Source organism: Adiantum capillus-veneris, chromosome 30 (genome assembly GCF_014529385.1).
Source record: "Adiantum capillus-veneris isolate H3 chromosome 30, ASM1452938v2, whole genome shotgun sequence".
Classification (NCBI taxonomy): Eukaryota; Viridiplantae; Streptophyta; class Polypodiopsida; order Polypodiales; family Pteridaceae; genus Adiantum; species Adiantum capillus-veneris.
Genome location: NC_140960.1, coordinates 73,845,752 through 73,863,476, shown reverse-complemented (window position 1 = coordinate 73,863,476; position 17,725 = coordinate 73,845,752). Strand labels below are relative to the sequence as shown.

Sequence of the window (17,725 nt, the reverse complement as noted above, 5' to 3'; positions counted from 1 at the left end):
ACAGGCTGTTCAGGTAAATCATAAAGCCAAAGGCTTCCTGAATGAGTTTGCATTCTTTTTGATGCAAAGGGCAAGCTGAATGTCGGCAAGAGGGTGGTAATTCCCTATACTTATTCACTCCCTGTCCCTTTCCACCACAGTCATTTAAATGCACAAGAGTCATAGTAGGCAGAACAACCCTTCCTACCTGCACCATCACTTCAAACTTATCTCTGTAGGACTGCAAGAAATTACTGTGCTGAGCTAACAGGTCTTCAATGTCAAACTTTGGATTAAACATAGAATGAACTAGATCATACTTGTCCCCAGCACCACAAGATGCTGCAAAATCAAACAGCCTCTCATCAGTTGCAGCTGGGTCTTCCAGAGAAGACACATCCTCTTTGTCTTTACATTTAGTTGCACAGGGACTACTTTCTAGCACATCTACATCATCTGAGAAGTCTATATTCCTCTTTCTTGTATTTTTCTTCAGAAGTACTCTACAGGGCACCACACCCTTGTAGGGTGAGGGATCCTCTTGCCCTGGTGACCTCTCTGATTGATCTTCACCAATCGACTTTTCTTCAGATATGTCCTGACAAAAGTCAACAGTTCTTTTGGCAGATACATTAAGCAACTGAGCCTGCAAGGGTTGAAATCCTGGCACAAGCTCTGGATCTGGTTTCAGCCTCTTCTGCCTACTGGACCTTAATCCTATTCATCAAGAAACATGACAAGTCAAAACCATCAGGAAACATGACAACTCTGCCAAAACCAAACCATCATGATCTCTCTCTCTCTCTCTCTCTCCTGATAGATATAAATATATATAAATATATAAATATAAATATAAATATATATATATATATATATATCTGTCTCTCACCAAAGCACAAACAAAAACACACCTAGTCTCTCTCTCTCTCTCTCTCTCTCTCTCTCTCTCTCTCTCTCTCTCTCTCCAAAGAACACTAAAAAAATACACACAGCCTCTCTCTCTCTCTCTCTCTCTCTCTCTCTCTCTCTCTCTCTCTCTTTGTATTTTTCTATTTGACTAAAGGCGCGCGAGGAAGGAAAAGTGCGTTTTGCAACTCTCTCCGCGCGCCTTAAGTACAACTGAGAGAGTCATAACAATACTAACGGCGCGCGGAGAGAGCTAGAGCCAATATTTGGTTGGCTATGCGCGCCGTTAGTAACGTGTACAGAGAGGGTAGGAAAAGAGACAATGTATATATATCTCTGTGTGTGTCTCTGTCTATGGAAGTATGGGTATTGAGGTGTGTGTGTTGAACAACAATCACACACACACACACACACACACAATTTGTACCAACTGTTGGAAATACAGAGAGAAAGAGTGAGAGATCACCTTTTTTTGGTGGGGTTTGCAGGAACTCCAAGGGAGGTGTCTCCTCCATTGCTTTTCTGTGTGTCAAGCTGACTCTGTCTTTCTCCCTCCCTCTCTCTCTCTCTCTCTGAGAGTAAAGACTCCCTCTCTCTATCTCTCTCTCAATCTGTGTCTCTCCCTCTCTCTATCTCTGTGACAATCTGATCACTCTTTCTCTCTCTCTGTCTCTCTAAGACTCTCTCTCTCTCTCTCTCTCTATTGTTCTCTCTCTTTGTCTCTCTCAAAATCACACTTATAACGGATACACACGGCGGCGCCCCACGTGTCACTATAAATTATAGTATATTTGCATGTTGTCGCACGTGTGGTCATTATTGAGACCGTATACTTTTTGTACGCCATATAAAGCGGTCAAGAGAGAGAAAAAACACACCTCGTGAAAGAGAGTGAGTGAAAGAGAGAGAGAGAGAGAGAGAGAGAGAGAGAGAGAGAGAGAGAGAGAGAGAGAGAGAGAGAGTGCAAGAGCCGTCGTCTGCGTCTCCGACAGCAAGCCCACCCATCGACATAACGAAGGTCTGCCTCTCCCTCTGCCTTTGCCTCTATCTCTCTATCTCTGTTTCTGTCACCCACACACACACACACACTCACAAACACACACACACACACACATACACACTCACAAACACACAGACACACATCTTTAAAATACAAACACACACACACACACAGACACACACATACACACCCACACACACACACACTCACAAACACACACACACACACACACACACACACACCCAGACACACACACACACACACACACACACACACACACACACACACACACACTCACAAACACACTCACTTACACACAGACACACATCTTTAAAATACACACACACACACACACATACTCTCTCTCTCTCTCTCTCTCTCTCTCTCTCTCTCTCTCTCTATACCAAAGGCGCGCGTAGAGAGGCATACCCGTAGTGCATGTCTCTATGCGCGCCGTTAGTACTGTGCATTGACCAGAGAGAGAGAGAGAGAGAGAGAGAGAGAGAGAGAGTATGTGTGTATTATTTTACCCTATACTAACGGTGCGCGGAGGTGCTTGTTGAGGTGAAAACGTGCTCCGCGCGCGCCTTTAGTAATGCGGTCTCTCTCTCTCTCTATTTATATATGCTAAGCTATAGAAAGGAGAGAGAGAGAGAGAGAGAGAGAGAGAAGGGGATTGAGACTCTTCTTTTGGTGTACAGTGAGATGGCTAGAACAAAAGCCACTGCAAGGAAGGCAGGCAAGGGACCAGGATTAGCATCTAAAGCAAGTAGCAGATCTGCAACCCCAAAGAAAAGACCTGGAAAACCAAATAAAATTCTGAAAGGGCCAAGGATGAAGAAGCTGCAAACCTGCATGGGACTTTTCAGAGAAATCAGAAAGGCACAGAAATGTGTAGATTTATGCATACCAAAGCTGCCCTTCCAGAGGATGGTGAGGTCCATATGTGATGAAGCTACCTGGGGCACCAAAAGGTGGAAGGTGGTGGCATTAATGGCTCTACAGGAAGCAGCAGAGGACTTCCTACTGGAGTACTTCAGTGACATGACCATTGTTGCAGCCCATGCCCACAGGGTTACTATAATGGACAAAGATAGTGAGACATTGAAAAGAATAAGGTGGAGGTATGACAAACTGCTGGTCCCCAATGTCTGCAAGGATAAGAAAATGAGGGAAATTTTGTTATACCCCCCGGAGCTAGTGCCACAGCTCACAGTTGTAGATGTCACACATGATGTGAATACAAGCGCAAGGGCAGAGACTATTGCTCGCCAAACAGAGGAAATGAGGGAAGCAGAGCTTAAGGAGAAAGCAAAAGTAGCAGTGGAGTCCCAGAGGCAAACAGAGTGCAATGTGACCCTATCTATAGAGGCAATGAATCAAGAAACTCTACTTTCAATGAAGAATGGTTTGCTTGCAGAGATACCATTTGTAGATGGAACAAGAAAGCTAGCTCTGGAAAAAGTGGACATTGATTTATTGCAGAATCCAGATGCTCAGATTTCAGACACAATTATCTATGCTTGTCTTAAGTAAGTGTTACTATCTTGCTAGCTTTGAAAACTCAGATAATAGGTTTGCTAACTCAGGTAGAGTCTCTGCAGCCTGATCAAAAGTCAACTCCCACTGCACACTCACACAGAGGTGTTTCTCCTTGATCCACAAATGTCTGTAATTATTAGACAAAAGAACAGTCCATCGGGGACCTTTGAGAGTTGGTTTCTCCACTGTGCTATGCTGGAAGTTACTGTGATCATCTTTCCATATGAGAACAACCATCACTGGAGTCTCATATGCCTTGATGTTGACCAACCAGCAGTGTGGGTGTTCAATTCAATAAAAGGAACCCACCCTGAAATTAGGTTGTAAGTGTTTTGTATCAGAAAGTGTTTCTTATAGATATCCATGTAAATTTGAAGCCTCATGCTAACATCTTGACATTGCTTTGTGCAGTTGTATAAAGAGGTTGTTGCTTGCCTATGGCAAGCTATGTGGAAGGTATGAACTATACAAGGCCCCAATCAAAGAAGTACCTGTCCCAAATCAAACCGATGGGAATTCTTGCGGCTGGAGATGTCTTCTCCATGCAGAATATGTCCTGCAAAGCTACTTTGCATTAAAACCTTTCATGACTAAGGTACCCATTTGGCAATGCATTCAGTTAGTTTTGGTTTAGTCTATAAAAGAATTCTCACCATGTGGTCTTTCAATTTTGCAGAGTGCTTTAAAAAACTACACATATGATTATTTGCAAAGATACCGGGTAAGTTTAATACAACACCTGCTTACTATGTCTAGCCCTAGAGAGCTTGAAGATAGCGGCTTGGATGAGCGCACTATTGATCTTACAAAACATGACGTGCCACCACGACAAACCCCTACATCCGATACAGTGGAATCGCAACGGGCCGAGGGTGTCATATCAGCAGAAGATGAAAGAGCCGAGGATGAGGAAAGGTCAAATGAGTATATGGAAGGTGCTAAGGTTCAACCGGAGGAGACAATGAAAGAGCCAAGTCAGCCAGTGGAGTAGCCAAAAGAGCCTATGGCTGAAACCCAAGATGAGGAAAGCAGGCCTATAGATGAGCAAAAGGATATGGATGAGGAAAGCAGGCCTAGGGATGAGCAAAATGATATGGATCAGGCAAGGATGTATGAGGCAAGCCGATCAACCTTGAATGAGGCAAAAAGAGCCATGGGGGAGACCCCTGATGAAGATGTGAATGATGACTATGAAGATAAATCGGAGGAGAGCAACAACAACATGAACACTCCAGAGACCCAGTATGGACCCTTGCTACCTGTAGATACGGTTGTTCCGGTAATGTCTATTCAAGTATGGCAAAATATGTTCAGCTTCTAACTACTTATATGTACTTGTCAACTTTTACAGAGGTTGATTATCTTGGACGTCAATGGATTGCTGCTGATGCGGGTGCCTCTCGATGACAGAGGACCCTTTGAGGATTTGCAAACGTTTCGGATGGGAACTTGTCGAGTCGTGGTTCGTCCAGGAACCAAGGAATTTATTCAGTTTCTTCTTCCACGCTTCAGAGTTGCCATATGGTCTTCAATGCAAAGGCAAAACTTGTCGCCACTAGTTGCAATAGTTTGCAGTGTATGCCAAGCTCACACGTCAGATTTTGCCTTTTTGTATGATCAAAGAAAATGCGTTACCGTTGAGGGCCACTACCACCCTAAAAAACCAGGCTTACCTCTTTTGTACAAACCGTTTAGCCAAATCGGTGTACCCTTTGATGCAACTAATACACTACTAATTGATGATACTCCTGAAAAGGGAGAACTAAATCCGCCGGGAACAACTATCTCACCACCTTCTTTCGAGGGGCATTCCTTCGATTTTTACCTTGAAGACATTCTGATTCCATACTTACAAAAATTGTATCTCAGTCCATTGTTCACGGACGAGTTTGTACTTTCTAATGAATTAAGATGATTCTTCTATCATGTCTTTGTCTTGTCTAACATATATATATATATATATATATATATATATATATATATATATATATATATATATATATATATATATATATAGAGAGAGAGAGAGAGAGAGAGAGAGAGAGAGAGAGAGAGAGAGAGAGAGAGATTTGACGTGGTAAAGAAATGTATTTCAAGCACACTTTTTGACAGGGCACAATTGAAAAATGAGATCAATAAACTTCATGTCTTGAAAGTCATTTGTATACACTTGGGTTCACAAGAATATCTGTTACATTGACACTACTTCAACCCGACCATCCAACTCTTTGCACAAAATATCTTTTTCCCTTCGCCGCATCACCTTACGGCCAGCTAAGAAAAAGGAAAAATCTGATAGGTCCTTGTCCATTGACTCTTCAATGATGTCATTTCGCAAATGCTGAAGACTGCATAGCTCCCTTATTGTAACCACCAATAGTAGGCCATGCTCTTTATCAATCACTTCCACATCCACAGTAGGATTATCTTCCAAACCTGCAGAAACCTGGTCCATAGGAATGTACTTACCGTTTAGCATTTGTGATCGCATATACCAAAATGAGAGTAACAGTGATTGGCTTGCAATCATGTACTTGACAACTAGAGTATCAAGCGCGACCTCGCACCGTAAACCAATCTCTTCCTTTGCATACCATCCTTTGTCAAGAAGTCTGTCACAGGATGACTGCTGAAATGACTTGCACATGAACATAGTTTTTGTAACTCGGATGTTGTAGCTATGAAACAGCTCTATGAAGAGTGCAACAGGACAAAAGTTTGCAATTCTAACCAGTTTGGTAGGAATAGAGCTACGTAGAGACCTTTGTATATCCTTGTAGAGCTTACTTCGCATTGCCTCCACCATTGTTTCCTCGGGAACTGGCCAGTCCACGGTGTTCCAATCGGTTGGTAGAGGCACTTTCACCAACATGCCATTCTTATTCCCTGAGCTGAGTTGGTAAAAGTGGTCATAAAAAAAGATTCCCTCATCAGCCAGTCTTTTGCTGCTCCTCTCTGAGTACTGTAGAGAACCAATGTGGGCATGTACAACATGGAAGAGGCCTATTATGCACTCCACAGGTTCCCATTGCTCATAAGAAGAGGGATAAACATCTGCAATATATATAAGAAGAGTTAAACTAAGAGTATCAATAAGTAAAAATGACAAATCTAATGTAATTGAGCTGTGAAGAATGGAGACATTACTCATAACAAGCGGGAGAAACATTGCAAAATATATAAGAAAAGTTATAATGAGAGTATCAGTAAGTTCACATGTCAAGAGTACTTACAATTGCAACGTGGTTGATGTATATGTGATACATTTCCACCGTTTGCTATCACCTATGGATGGGTAAACACATGCTGAACAAGAACTTCCTTTACAGATCTTTTGCCGATTTCAACTTTGAAATCCAACACCCTGGCCTTCCATGCTGAGCGGTAAACATTGATACCACTAGACCTCTTGGGTCTTCTTGGTTGCATGAGGACCCATGAACCTTTTTTTATCCTTTGTCCAACCCATTGGTTCTCTGCACTTATTGAAGCTGGTATTGTAATTGAGGATATGCTACTACTTGGCCTTCTAGGCAAAGTGCAGTTGTTGGTTGTTGGTGTGAGAGACAGTAAACACCTGGAGGCTCTTGGGCGAGAAGACGTGGACGCCATAGCTCTCAGAGAAAAGCTTTAGTGGAGGGAGATTCACTTTGAAAGCATTCTAATGGAGGGAAAGTGTTTTAGAATTCCAATATCTTGTGCGGGCTTAATGGTCACCCTCCAGTACGTTAATGACCATAAGAGAATATCAGAAGTGGGACCACACGCAAGCACCTAAAAGCTCGGTAAAAGGAAGGAAATTACTATGCTACAATCCTAGTTTCGTGAAAGTTTTATGCTATTTTCCTATTTTTTGAGTCTTTCCACGTACTTTCCTACGTAACGTAGCCTTCATGCTCATTGGACGCGCTCTATTTTTCTCTCTCTTCATATGGCCCTCCAAATGACCTCTGAAATTTCCTAATGGGTTGCCAATGTTAAATTCCTTGAAAGGAGAATCTCGTTTAAGTTCAGGGAAAAAGATATAAATATAGATGCTAAGGAAATGGGTAACACTATACCCATTGTACATACACAAGCTTTCAACAAGTCAATAAAGAGCTCTATTTCCGTGTACATGATTTTTGTTAAAGATTCTCAAAATGAACCTAATGTTTTAGCAAAAGAAAATATACACAATCAAAAGAAATTAGAGTTATCCAATTTTCTCAAGGGGTTTCAAGATGTTTTTATTGACGACATCCCTTGTGAGCTACCTCCTAAACGAGGCAATGATGACCATGCAATTGAACTTCTTCCAGGAAGTTCACCGCCTAACAAACCTCATTATAGAGTTTCTCAAGCTCGACAAGAGGAGATTATGTGGCAAGTGCATGAGTTAGTTGAGAAGGGCATGGTTAGGCCTAGCTCATCTCCATTTTGTTCTCTTGTGCTACTAGTGCAAAAGAAAGATGGCACATATCGTATGTATGTCGACTATAGAGCATTAAATAGGATCACTATCAAGAATAGGTTTCCCGTTCCACGGGTAGAAGACCTATTTGATAAGCTACAAGGGTCCACCTACTTCAATAGGATTGACCTAAAAAGTGGCTATCATCAAATAAGGATAGTTGATCAAGACATTGTAAAGACCTCATTTCGCACTATGTTTCGTCTTTATGAATACATTGTCATGCCTTTTGGCTTGACCAATGCACCAGCCACATTCAACTGCTTGTTGGAGAAGCTATTCAGGCCTCACCGAACGTTTACTGGAGTGTTCTTTGATGATATCATCATCTACTCTAATTCATTATACGAACACAAGCGACACCTCCAGGTAATATTTCAAGTTCTAAGAGAGAATAAACTTTATGTTAATCAAAAGAAAAGTGAATTTTTCTTACAAGAGATTCAGTATTTAGGTTACATTATCTCTCAAGATGGCATCCAAATGGATCCATCAAAGTTAGAGGTAATAAAAGGATGGCCTAAACCAAAGAATCTTCGTGAGTTAAGAAGCTTTATAGATATGTGCGCATACTATAGACGCTTTCATAGAAAAGTTCTCACTAATAGCAGGACCATTGCATGACCTAACAAAGAAAAACGCTAGGTACACATGGTCTGCCAAAGAGAACAATGCTTTCAAAAAGCTTAAAGAAAATCTTATCTCTCAACCTGTGCTTACACTACCGGACCTCTCAAAGCCATTTGAGGTTCAATGTGATGCTTGTGGTGATTGCCTTGGAGCTGTTTTGCTTTAATAAGGGCACGCCATAGGCTATGAAAGTCGAAGGCTCGACCCTGTTAAGCAAGCTCTAGGCATTTATGAAAAGGAACTCCTTGCAGTTCTACATGCCTTAGACTCATGGAAGCACTATTTATTGGAAACTCCTTTCATTCTGCGAACGGATCACCAAAGTCTTAAGTACTTCATGACGCAGACCAAGCTCTCCGACAAACAAATGAGGTGGGCAAATTTTCTTTCGCAATTTCATTTTCATATTGCTCACATTGCTGGCAAGCATAATCAAGTAGCCGATGCACTCTCAAGATGACCGAGAGTGAATACGGTTTCCATAGCAACTCACAATGATCTATCTTCTATGATAGATGAGTATGCTATTGATCCCAATTTTAGAGATGTGATTTCAGCCCTTGCACTAGGGAAGAAAGAGGAACCATTTACTTTACAAGATGGTTATCTTCACTATGGCAATAGACTATGTTTAACATAAACCAATCATGGTAAGAAAAAGATAATTAAGGTGAAAACAAAAGTAAGATAGAATTTACCTCCTACTCCTTGTCCTCCTCCTCTCTATTTCCCTTGGCATCCAAGTCGATGCACGACTTCAACGCATCCACAAAATTTGGCTCATCAAAGGGGGGATTCTGGACTGGGATAGGCATCCTTGCAACCACAACCTTGGCTTGCGTGGATTGGAAATCTTCCTCTGCCACGTGCAACTGGTTTGCTGCAAGAACCTCACACAAGTACAATTGTGTTAGTGTCAGGGTCACCAAGTGGAAGGAGCTTGTTTTCAAAGGCATCTAGCATGGAGTCTAGGGGGAATTCGACGTTGGTGCATAGCACACTAAGGCACTCATCTATGTGTAGGCCAAATTCTTTCTCCAAGTCATGCAAAAAAAGAAACTCCTCCCCATCCACCACCACTAACAAATAAGCGGTTAATCTCTACTTCTAGGATTGCTTCATCCGTCAATGGAGCATCCTCTCAGTGACACTAATGATAGCCACAACAATAGGTTTTTTAACTACCTCCTCGAGCCCCCAAGGGCAATCAAGGTGAAGTGTTTGGCCTTTGTCCAAAGGGCTCATAGAGGAATTATATTGACAAGAGCGAGAAAGGTCACAAGTTGGGGGTGGAGTACCCCTCGGGCCTGATTGTCCAAGAAATGGCCTTCATTGGCAGTAATTTATTGGAACCGTCTCAACTTCTTAGAGAACGGGTGATCTCCTTTATGGATATAACGGAAGAGATCGCAAGGCACCAAAATTATTGCATTGCTCCTCCATGAATGCTGAAATCTTTGCAAACACATTCATGTGGAGGGCAATTGCAGCATGAAGATCGGGGTGACGAGTGAAAAAGGTTGCAAACACCAACTCAAGCCCAAAGACCTTGAAGCTTTAGAATATTTCAAGGAGTTTTGGACATCTAATACCATCTTTTGCTTGAAAGATGCTACCGATCATAAATCTGGTTTTGGCCACTCCATACTTAATAAGGAAGATACCTTGATGGGTTCAAGCTTCCCATAACCTTGTGTAGAAGAAGGTACAATATAAGAGTGTGAATAGAAAAAAAATCTTCTTTGAACCAATTTAATTGGGCGAAGGTGTACGAAAATTGTTGCTATGTATCCGCATGTATAGCATTGAACGTGGCGGAGAGGCTATGAAGTTGCTACTCCTCCACCAATGTAGATAAAAATATGATTGTAAAAGCAAGCCAAAACATAATTATGAAGCTTAAAAACATTCCATTGTGACTTCCCACCCAGCTTTGTATTCTCAAAACATATACTTACAATGTTCTAAGAATCGAATAGGTTGTTGCAATTGCATGTTTGAAATTGAAAAAATATGTTGCACAATGGCTACAGTCCCTGCGATTCTTGAAGCCAAAGAGTTTTTCTTTCCAATGATGATCCAAAGTTTGCATGGCTTCGAACACGGTGAGGGTCAATAGTAGATGATTGTATGTATACCCAAGCACCTTTGCTACAAATCTTGATCATCCAACCTTATGGTGTGATTTTTCTCAATTTTGGACAAATCACGGGCTCTTCCATTGCTATCGTAGGTTGCACTATATGTAAGAGCATGCATGCCCAATGACTCAAATGTTGAATGACCAACCTTAGAGTGTCTGCGACAACCACTATACCAAACACTATCAGCCAGGAAAGCAACAACAAGGAGTTTTCTCATGACTTCCTTTCAACTTTTATGCACTTCAATGCCAAAGTGACTCTTCACCGTGTTCGTGCTGGCTTTTTGTTCCGATATTCCGAAGCAATAATCTAGTCTTCAAGCTTTTATCTTGATTATGCCAATAGACCAAGTATGTATCACTTCAAAAAGTTCTGATAGCTTACTAGTTAGTCTATTGCTCACGCCCTTTGGGCCCCATTCTATGAGTTCTGTAGTTGCACACACACGCGCGCGTGCGCGCACACACACACTCGTTAGCATGGAGAATTGAAAAATTGGGCACAAGTAATTACAAACATGCTCATTTATTCTACACGGTTTATGAGCATTGCAACCATGGCACAATAAAGAAAAGCAATAAATTGACTGATCCACTTTTCGGAAACTTTGTGACATATCATTTTTTTGGTGTTGAAAGTAGAGCTAGCAAACATTCTAGAATGTTTTCTTGCTTGTATGATTTTGAGTGGAGCCAAACTTGAAATGATTACATGTTACAAGCATTAGCATAAAACTTGAGAAATATAGGATTGCAGCACCCATTTAGAAAACACACACACACACACATACATATTTGTATACCAAACTATAAGTTGATTATTGGCTTTCTAGAACAAGCCTTAGAAAAGAAGGGAGTTGGGCATACATTTGGCAGCTGTATTTTCTAGTTTATAAAATACCCCTTCATTTAAGAGCCTCATATGATTGACATCTTCTTTGTATTTTGGTGTGTAACATACCGTCCCTTCATCTTGTTTTTGTCGTCTGGTAGAATAGCTTAGGTTGTCAAGATTGGAGGGAGGGAACCTTTGGCACCAAGGATGGCAGCCTTTGTATCAGGAAAGTCTCTGTGACCTGGCAACTGCAAGACTGACCCATCATCAGATATGAAAATTGGGTAAGAGAGGAGATGCCCCTCAAGATCAGCAGGCTCGTTGGCAACATAGTGGGCCCACAGCTCATCTCCTATGGAGTTCACTTTGCGTACACAATCCACGATCCAGGGCCACAAGAAGACATTATCCAGACGACCCAGATGCTCATACCACAATGACATTCTGAAGGCATGCACATCTGCCTTTGGAGATGGCCCTTCGTTGGCAATCGTGTGCGCAGGTTGATACGCGCCCATTGCAATCTCGGAGTCCCTTCCTCCAGCCATTGACCTCTGGTTTATGTTCGCCGATCCCAATATAATGTACTCATCATCCACTAAAATGCCAACCAACCAAACAAGGTTCAACCTTCAAAACAACAACTTTTCTTAAGCAAGCTAGTGTGCGGGCATGTTCATGGGTGTGCATGTATGCCCACACGCATGTAATGCTCGTGCACTTGTAAATACTCACCTATCATCATCTTTGAATGAACATAAATCATGAATCGCCTGTTGTCCTGAGCATGCTTGTAATTCGAGTCCTCTTCAGGGCTGTTCGGAGGTACATATTCATTGCCAAACCTCCGTTCACGATTTCCGAGGCAGAAAAAGGTGAGGTAATCTCGGAGATTGTAGTCGGTAATGCCCTGCGCCTTCAGTGCTTTATAGATGGTTTTGTACATCATTTCCATTGTCCTCTTCTGCCAATCTAAAATGGCTTGCACAGAAGCACTCTCTGGCACACCTTCCGGCCACATTGGCACAACAACATACACGCAAAACGGCTCTTCGGCCTTGATTTTGCTGACAATCTTCAAAGCAAGCTCAATGGGAATCAGATGCATACAACCTGCATCTTGCTCGGACTCCCAGCTTGTACAACTTCCCAAAAAGTACTGATTTTCAATGTAAATAAAGTTCTTGGCTCTTCTAATGGCATGAAGGTATGCGTCTTGTATGCTTCGGTCAATAATGCTCTCTTTTCCGCTGACAAGGCCAGCTTTCGCTGCTTCTTGGGGGATGTCCGGAAACCCATGTGCAGCCCCTCCATCTATGGATCGGAAAACTTGCACATTCCAGCTGTTGGGATCGTCGGGTAAAAGAACTGGTGAAGGAGGATCGATGCTTGAAATATCTTGCAGGGATAATAACTTCCCTTTCTTCCCTTGTCTTTGCCAACGCTGCTCAAAGTTCATCAACACATCCCACGCTGCCTGTCCCTCAAGCTTGCAGTGTATGTCATGCCACGGCTCGCGAGGACCCCCATATTTCAAGCTCGCACCGACCAAATTTGGCTGGTGAAAGTCGGCCTTGTGCATAGAGTCCAAAGTCCGAAACAAAGGGTGAAACTGCGTATCATACCGACCATCGCATAAATCGATGCCACCAATGAAGCTCACTATCCTCCTCTGCTCCAAATCAGAAGCTCCTGGGAGGGGAGCATCTACGACAACTATCTTCTGATGATGAGTGAACATTGCCCCAATTTGAAACTCCTGCACCATGCTCAACCCATTGTCCGGGTTTCTCGGACACAAAACGCAAGTGACCCCTGTCCCTCTAAAGAAATTTGCTGTGTCCTCATCATGTGTGGCCATGAGCCCGTCCCTTTTCAAAATACCCACCGAAGTCCTGTCATCCCAAACCAGCATATTAACTCTCACCCCTTCCGCTGCTTTCCTTTTCAGTAATGCCCCCAGCATCACTCCCTCGGAGCCCTCTATTGGCCTCTCTTCATCCCGGACAAGCTCTATTTCTGTGTATACAGACCACCCTGTGATGTAGATTAAATGCTTGGCATCATGTATTGCTTGAAAAATCTCTTCCCAGCACCTGCGGGGCTCATACAATCCACCGTTGCCCAAATAAATTTTGGGGCGGAAATTGTTTGGCACATGAGCATCTTGATAGAGAGTCACTCTACATCCCTTCCATTGTCGGAAAAAAGTGTACGGTACACCTGGATATTTTGCGCCTACTACACCTTTGCCGGAAAATGGGTCGCTTGTTATGTCAAAATACTGCATTCTTAGCCGTATCTTTGCTCCCCTTTTCAGCGGCACTCCATCATCATGGCAAAGATTATACCATTGTTCTATCTCTTCCCCTGGTAGAATATCTGTCACAGATATTTTGGCCCTCCCCAACTTTGTTGCACCTACTGGGTCATCGTCCTTAACCACCACCGTCACATTTGCAACATTGTAAGCACAATAAATATGGAATGTCTCATTCTAGACTGGGTTACAAGGCTCTCGTACAATCATTCGGGTCCGGCCTACCCTTGCATTTTCCATTTCGATAGATACATAAAGTTTACTTGAACCTTTCCCTAACTTGATTGTGTCCTCCACCGTCTCCACTAGCTGACATCAAAAGCCAACCATAGTAGCACTTGAGAAAAGAGAAGATGGCAAACTGACACCCCAACTTGAATTTCTTTTAACATCAAAAACATGCTGTCACGATGTAAAGTGAAAAGGCTGCAATTAAAGAAAAACCTGACTTCCTAATCAAGGATAATAAGATTCTGGGCAAGATTCGAATCTCATCACTACTTATTGCATGTGGGACTATACAAACTAAGAGATTGTGGTCAACAGACACAAACCATGTCATCAAGCTATTCAAACTCTTTTGTTATGACTGGGCCAGTAGATTATCACCTGGAGATATATAGATCCCGATGGGTTCAGAAATAGCCCAAGTTAACCTACAGTGGAAAGCCCAAGTGAAAGCCGTCCTTAATAATCCACATCATCGGCTCCACCATAACATCACTAATCTCATCATGTCAAGAACCATGTTCCCTATGCAAATTCGCAAGAGCGCTAGCATTGGGATTGCAATGACTCAAGCCAGAGAGTTTGACTACAAAATGCTTAGAGTTTGCAGACCAAATAGTCCCTCATTAGAAACATGAACAACCAGAATAACTCTTGACAGGAACCATAAGTCCAGCAGCAAGCCATCACGCGCACTCTCTTGATGGCAACGAAGATGCTACCAGCACAAGGATTGAAAGAATATAAAGAGAGAGCAATATGTGCACACCTTGCGGAAGAACTTCGGAGCACGACCTGTTTTACGATTTTCGTCAATGAGATTGGAGGCCTGCAGGACGGTGACGTGGAGAGTGCCATGGAGCAAATGCAGGGCCATAACGTGCCCAAGATTAGGGGTTGCGAAGCAGGTGGAACATCAAGTGAAGGAGACTGCAAAGAGCAGCCCCTCCCTTCTTCGTCCTCAAGGGGCTGCCCGCATTTTGTTCCTGCTTCACAACGCTTTGGGCGCCCCTTCCTGTTATTTTTCACATAACCAAAAACCTTTGTATTTTGTGTATTTCATAATTAGTATGCCTTTATAGTCTTGGTATGTTTGAGAGAGAAACAGAGACACAGAGAGATGGATGAAATGGGCATTGCTCTATAGGTTCCTTCTCAAAATCTAGTCTCTTGGAATTTCAATCAGTGAGATAATCTCTGAAGCAGTGTTGATGTAACATATACGTGTCTATAAATACTAAGCATGGTTTGCTCAAGGATGTTGCGGACATATGCTCGCACCACACGATTGTTTATTATCTGTTGGTCCTCTTTCGGGTGCCTCATGCCCGAAAACACACACATCCTCTCGTATCCTGCCACTCACCCTCACCGTACTAAATCAAACCATATTCACAAATATACATCCACATGGCACAAGAATCTGAGGCGTAGTTGCTTGGCTGCCAAATACCCAGCCTTGGCTAATATCTACATCTAGAGAAAGACCTTCACATGACATTTGCTAAAAACAGCCCATAGCTTGCTTTCCACAGCCCTGTAGGGAAATCAATGTGTCCAAGGAGATGACATTCAGGCCATATTCGCCATAATGTTGAATAAAGCACCACAAGCAATACATGTTTTTTCAACAGCGCTGGCACAATGCCGCAGGCTTTGAAGGAGCGTTGCATGGGCGATTGCATCTAGAAAGAGGCCTTCACATAGGATTTGCTAAAAATAGCCCAGAGTGTCCTTGCCACAGCCGTGGTGGGCATATCCTGCTTCAACTGAATCAGCACGTGCTATGCCTATGGAGAGGACAACATTAGACAACAATGACAACGTCGCTGCTAATTGTGGTGCTACAACAAGTACATAACCAAAGAGTACTCTTGCTACGATTGTCTTCTTGGAGCTACCTGCATCATCAACGTGCATACCATGCTGCTAGTGCTGAGGATTGGAAAACAACAAATAGTATCTCTAATATCTTTGTTGCCATCAGTAATAGCAATATCGCCATAGCTAGTAGTACTACAAGCATATCCTCTACTACCTCCATGACAAATTCAACATTACAGTGACCAAGAGGACAAGGACAATGACTCCAAATAGCTCTCATGGTGGCAGGGCCATTCGGCTCTCGCAATAGTTGGCATGCTTACAAGGCCAGGGTCTCAAGGCCATATCTCTAAATTGTGCAGGGTCTCTATGTGCAGGCTTGCCCTATCAGCATGCTATGCAAAGGACTGCAAACTTAGGGGAGGCTCAATGAAGGGTTCGACCAAGGGATGATCAAGTTGAGTGCCGAAACAAGCAGGTTGGGCTAAGAGACCCGCGCCACATTTGGCATACAAAGCATCGACAAGCACAATATGTTTCTCCAACAACCACTCTTATGAATGAGTGTTTTTTGTGTGGTGTACATTGGTGTCTGTAGCTGTAGTCATCATGTCATCATTTAATAGATATACAAGTTGATGCAATACGTGCACGCATGCTTGTGCCCAAAGATGGAAACCAACAAAAAAAACAGAAAAAAAGTCATGAAAATCCAATGAATGCAGGGGGAAACATGACCATATACAAGTATAGCTGGGAGGTGGCGTCGTCCTCATCCATTTATATAATATGTAGGGATGTGTCTTTCCCCTATCTATCCTTTTTTGTACCTCGGTATCGTAGTTGTGGTATGCTCATCTCTGGTTTCTAAGGATGTCTTTTTTCATCAAATTTTATTTAATGCAAGACTTGTATATCTGTGATGTATGTTGAATTAAAACTCGAGCTATGCTGATTTTATTTTTTCCTTACTATGTTGATGGATGGCAAGTATGCTTGTAGCGACAAAAGACACTTCTCCCAGAAGCAAATGGAGCAACAAACCTACAAAGAGAGAGTTCTTATGAGCTTTGAACTCTCAGATCTGTAAGCTTGGCAACTCACTTTCGAGTTAGGCAACGAGCAAGGGTTTTCCAGAGTGTGCACGAAGTACAGCAGAACTGAATCCAAATTGTTGAAGTTGAATCCAAATTGTTAAAGTTGAACCGAATTATTGTAGCTCAATTAGACTGCTGGATAATCTAAATTTTGCAAATTGTTGAGTCTGAATTTGTAGTTCAAGTTTTGAGACCAACTCAAAACAGTCTGTGCAGCTGATCTTGTGTCTCTTTGTCAGTGGCTATTAGTAGCGCAGACGAAGTTTGAGATTACGATCAACAAAGACTCCAATTTCCTGTTCTTGGCTGAAGTCATGGCAAGAAACGGTGACCTTTTGCACATCAAGAGCAACCTTTTGCACATCAAGAAGCTTGAGGGTGCACACAATTTTGCCATACAAAAAAAACAGTGCTACAATGTCTTGGTGCAGAAAGAAGAAACAGTTGAAGCCTATTAAGACAAAGGGGGTACGACCAATAGAAATAGAGCAATCGCATTGGGAAGATCTGGATGATCTTGCACGATCTACAATAGAGCTTTCAGTTTCCAACTCTTTGCTATTCAACATAGAGAAGGTGAATTCTATCTATGGTATGTGGACTAGACTTGAGGAGTTGTACACTCAAAAAAATGCTTCCAGTAAGGTTTACTGGTTGAAGAAGTTGATGGACCTTTGGATGAAGGAAGGTACATCCATGATTGTACATCTTAATGAGTTCAACTCTGTTTTCATCGAGCTGCTTTAAAGTTCAACAATGATGATGAAT

General features: G+C 42.4%; 1 protein-coding gene and 1 pseudogene across 2 annotated transcripts; both read right to left on the bottom strand.

The window, feature by feature from the left end:
* Positions 1–11,389: 11,389 nt before the first annotated feature.
* LOC147418206 (phospholipase D alpha 1-like) lies at positions 11,390–15,058 on the bottom strand. Of its 2 annotated transcripts, XM_086506954.1 has the most exons (3): positions 14,806–15,058; positions 12,224–14,117; positions 11,390–12,086 (listed from the first exon to the last, which is right to left on the bottom strand). In XM_086506954.1, exons 1-2 carry the CDS (start codon positions 14,911–14,913, stop codon positions 13,986–13,988), a joined length of 240 nt encoding a protein of 79 aa, XP_086363080.1. In that variant the 5' UTR covers positions 14,914–15,058; the 3' UTR covers positions 11,390–12,086; positions 12,224–13,985. The 2 variants fall into 2 exon arrangements, with proteins under 2 accessions (XP_086363080.1, XP_086363079.1); XM_086506953.1 differs by lacking the exon at positions 12,224–14,117 and having other exon boundaries at positions 14,806–14,941.
* On the bottom strand, positions 12,165–13,778 carry LOC147418207 (phospholipase D alpha 1 pseudogene; annotated as a pseudogene).
* Positions 15,059–17,725: the final 2,667 nt, after the last annotated feature.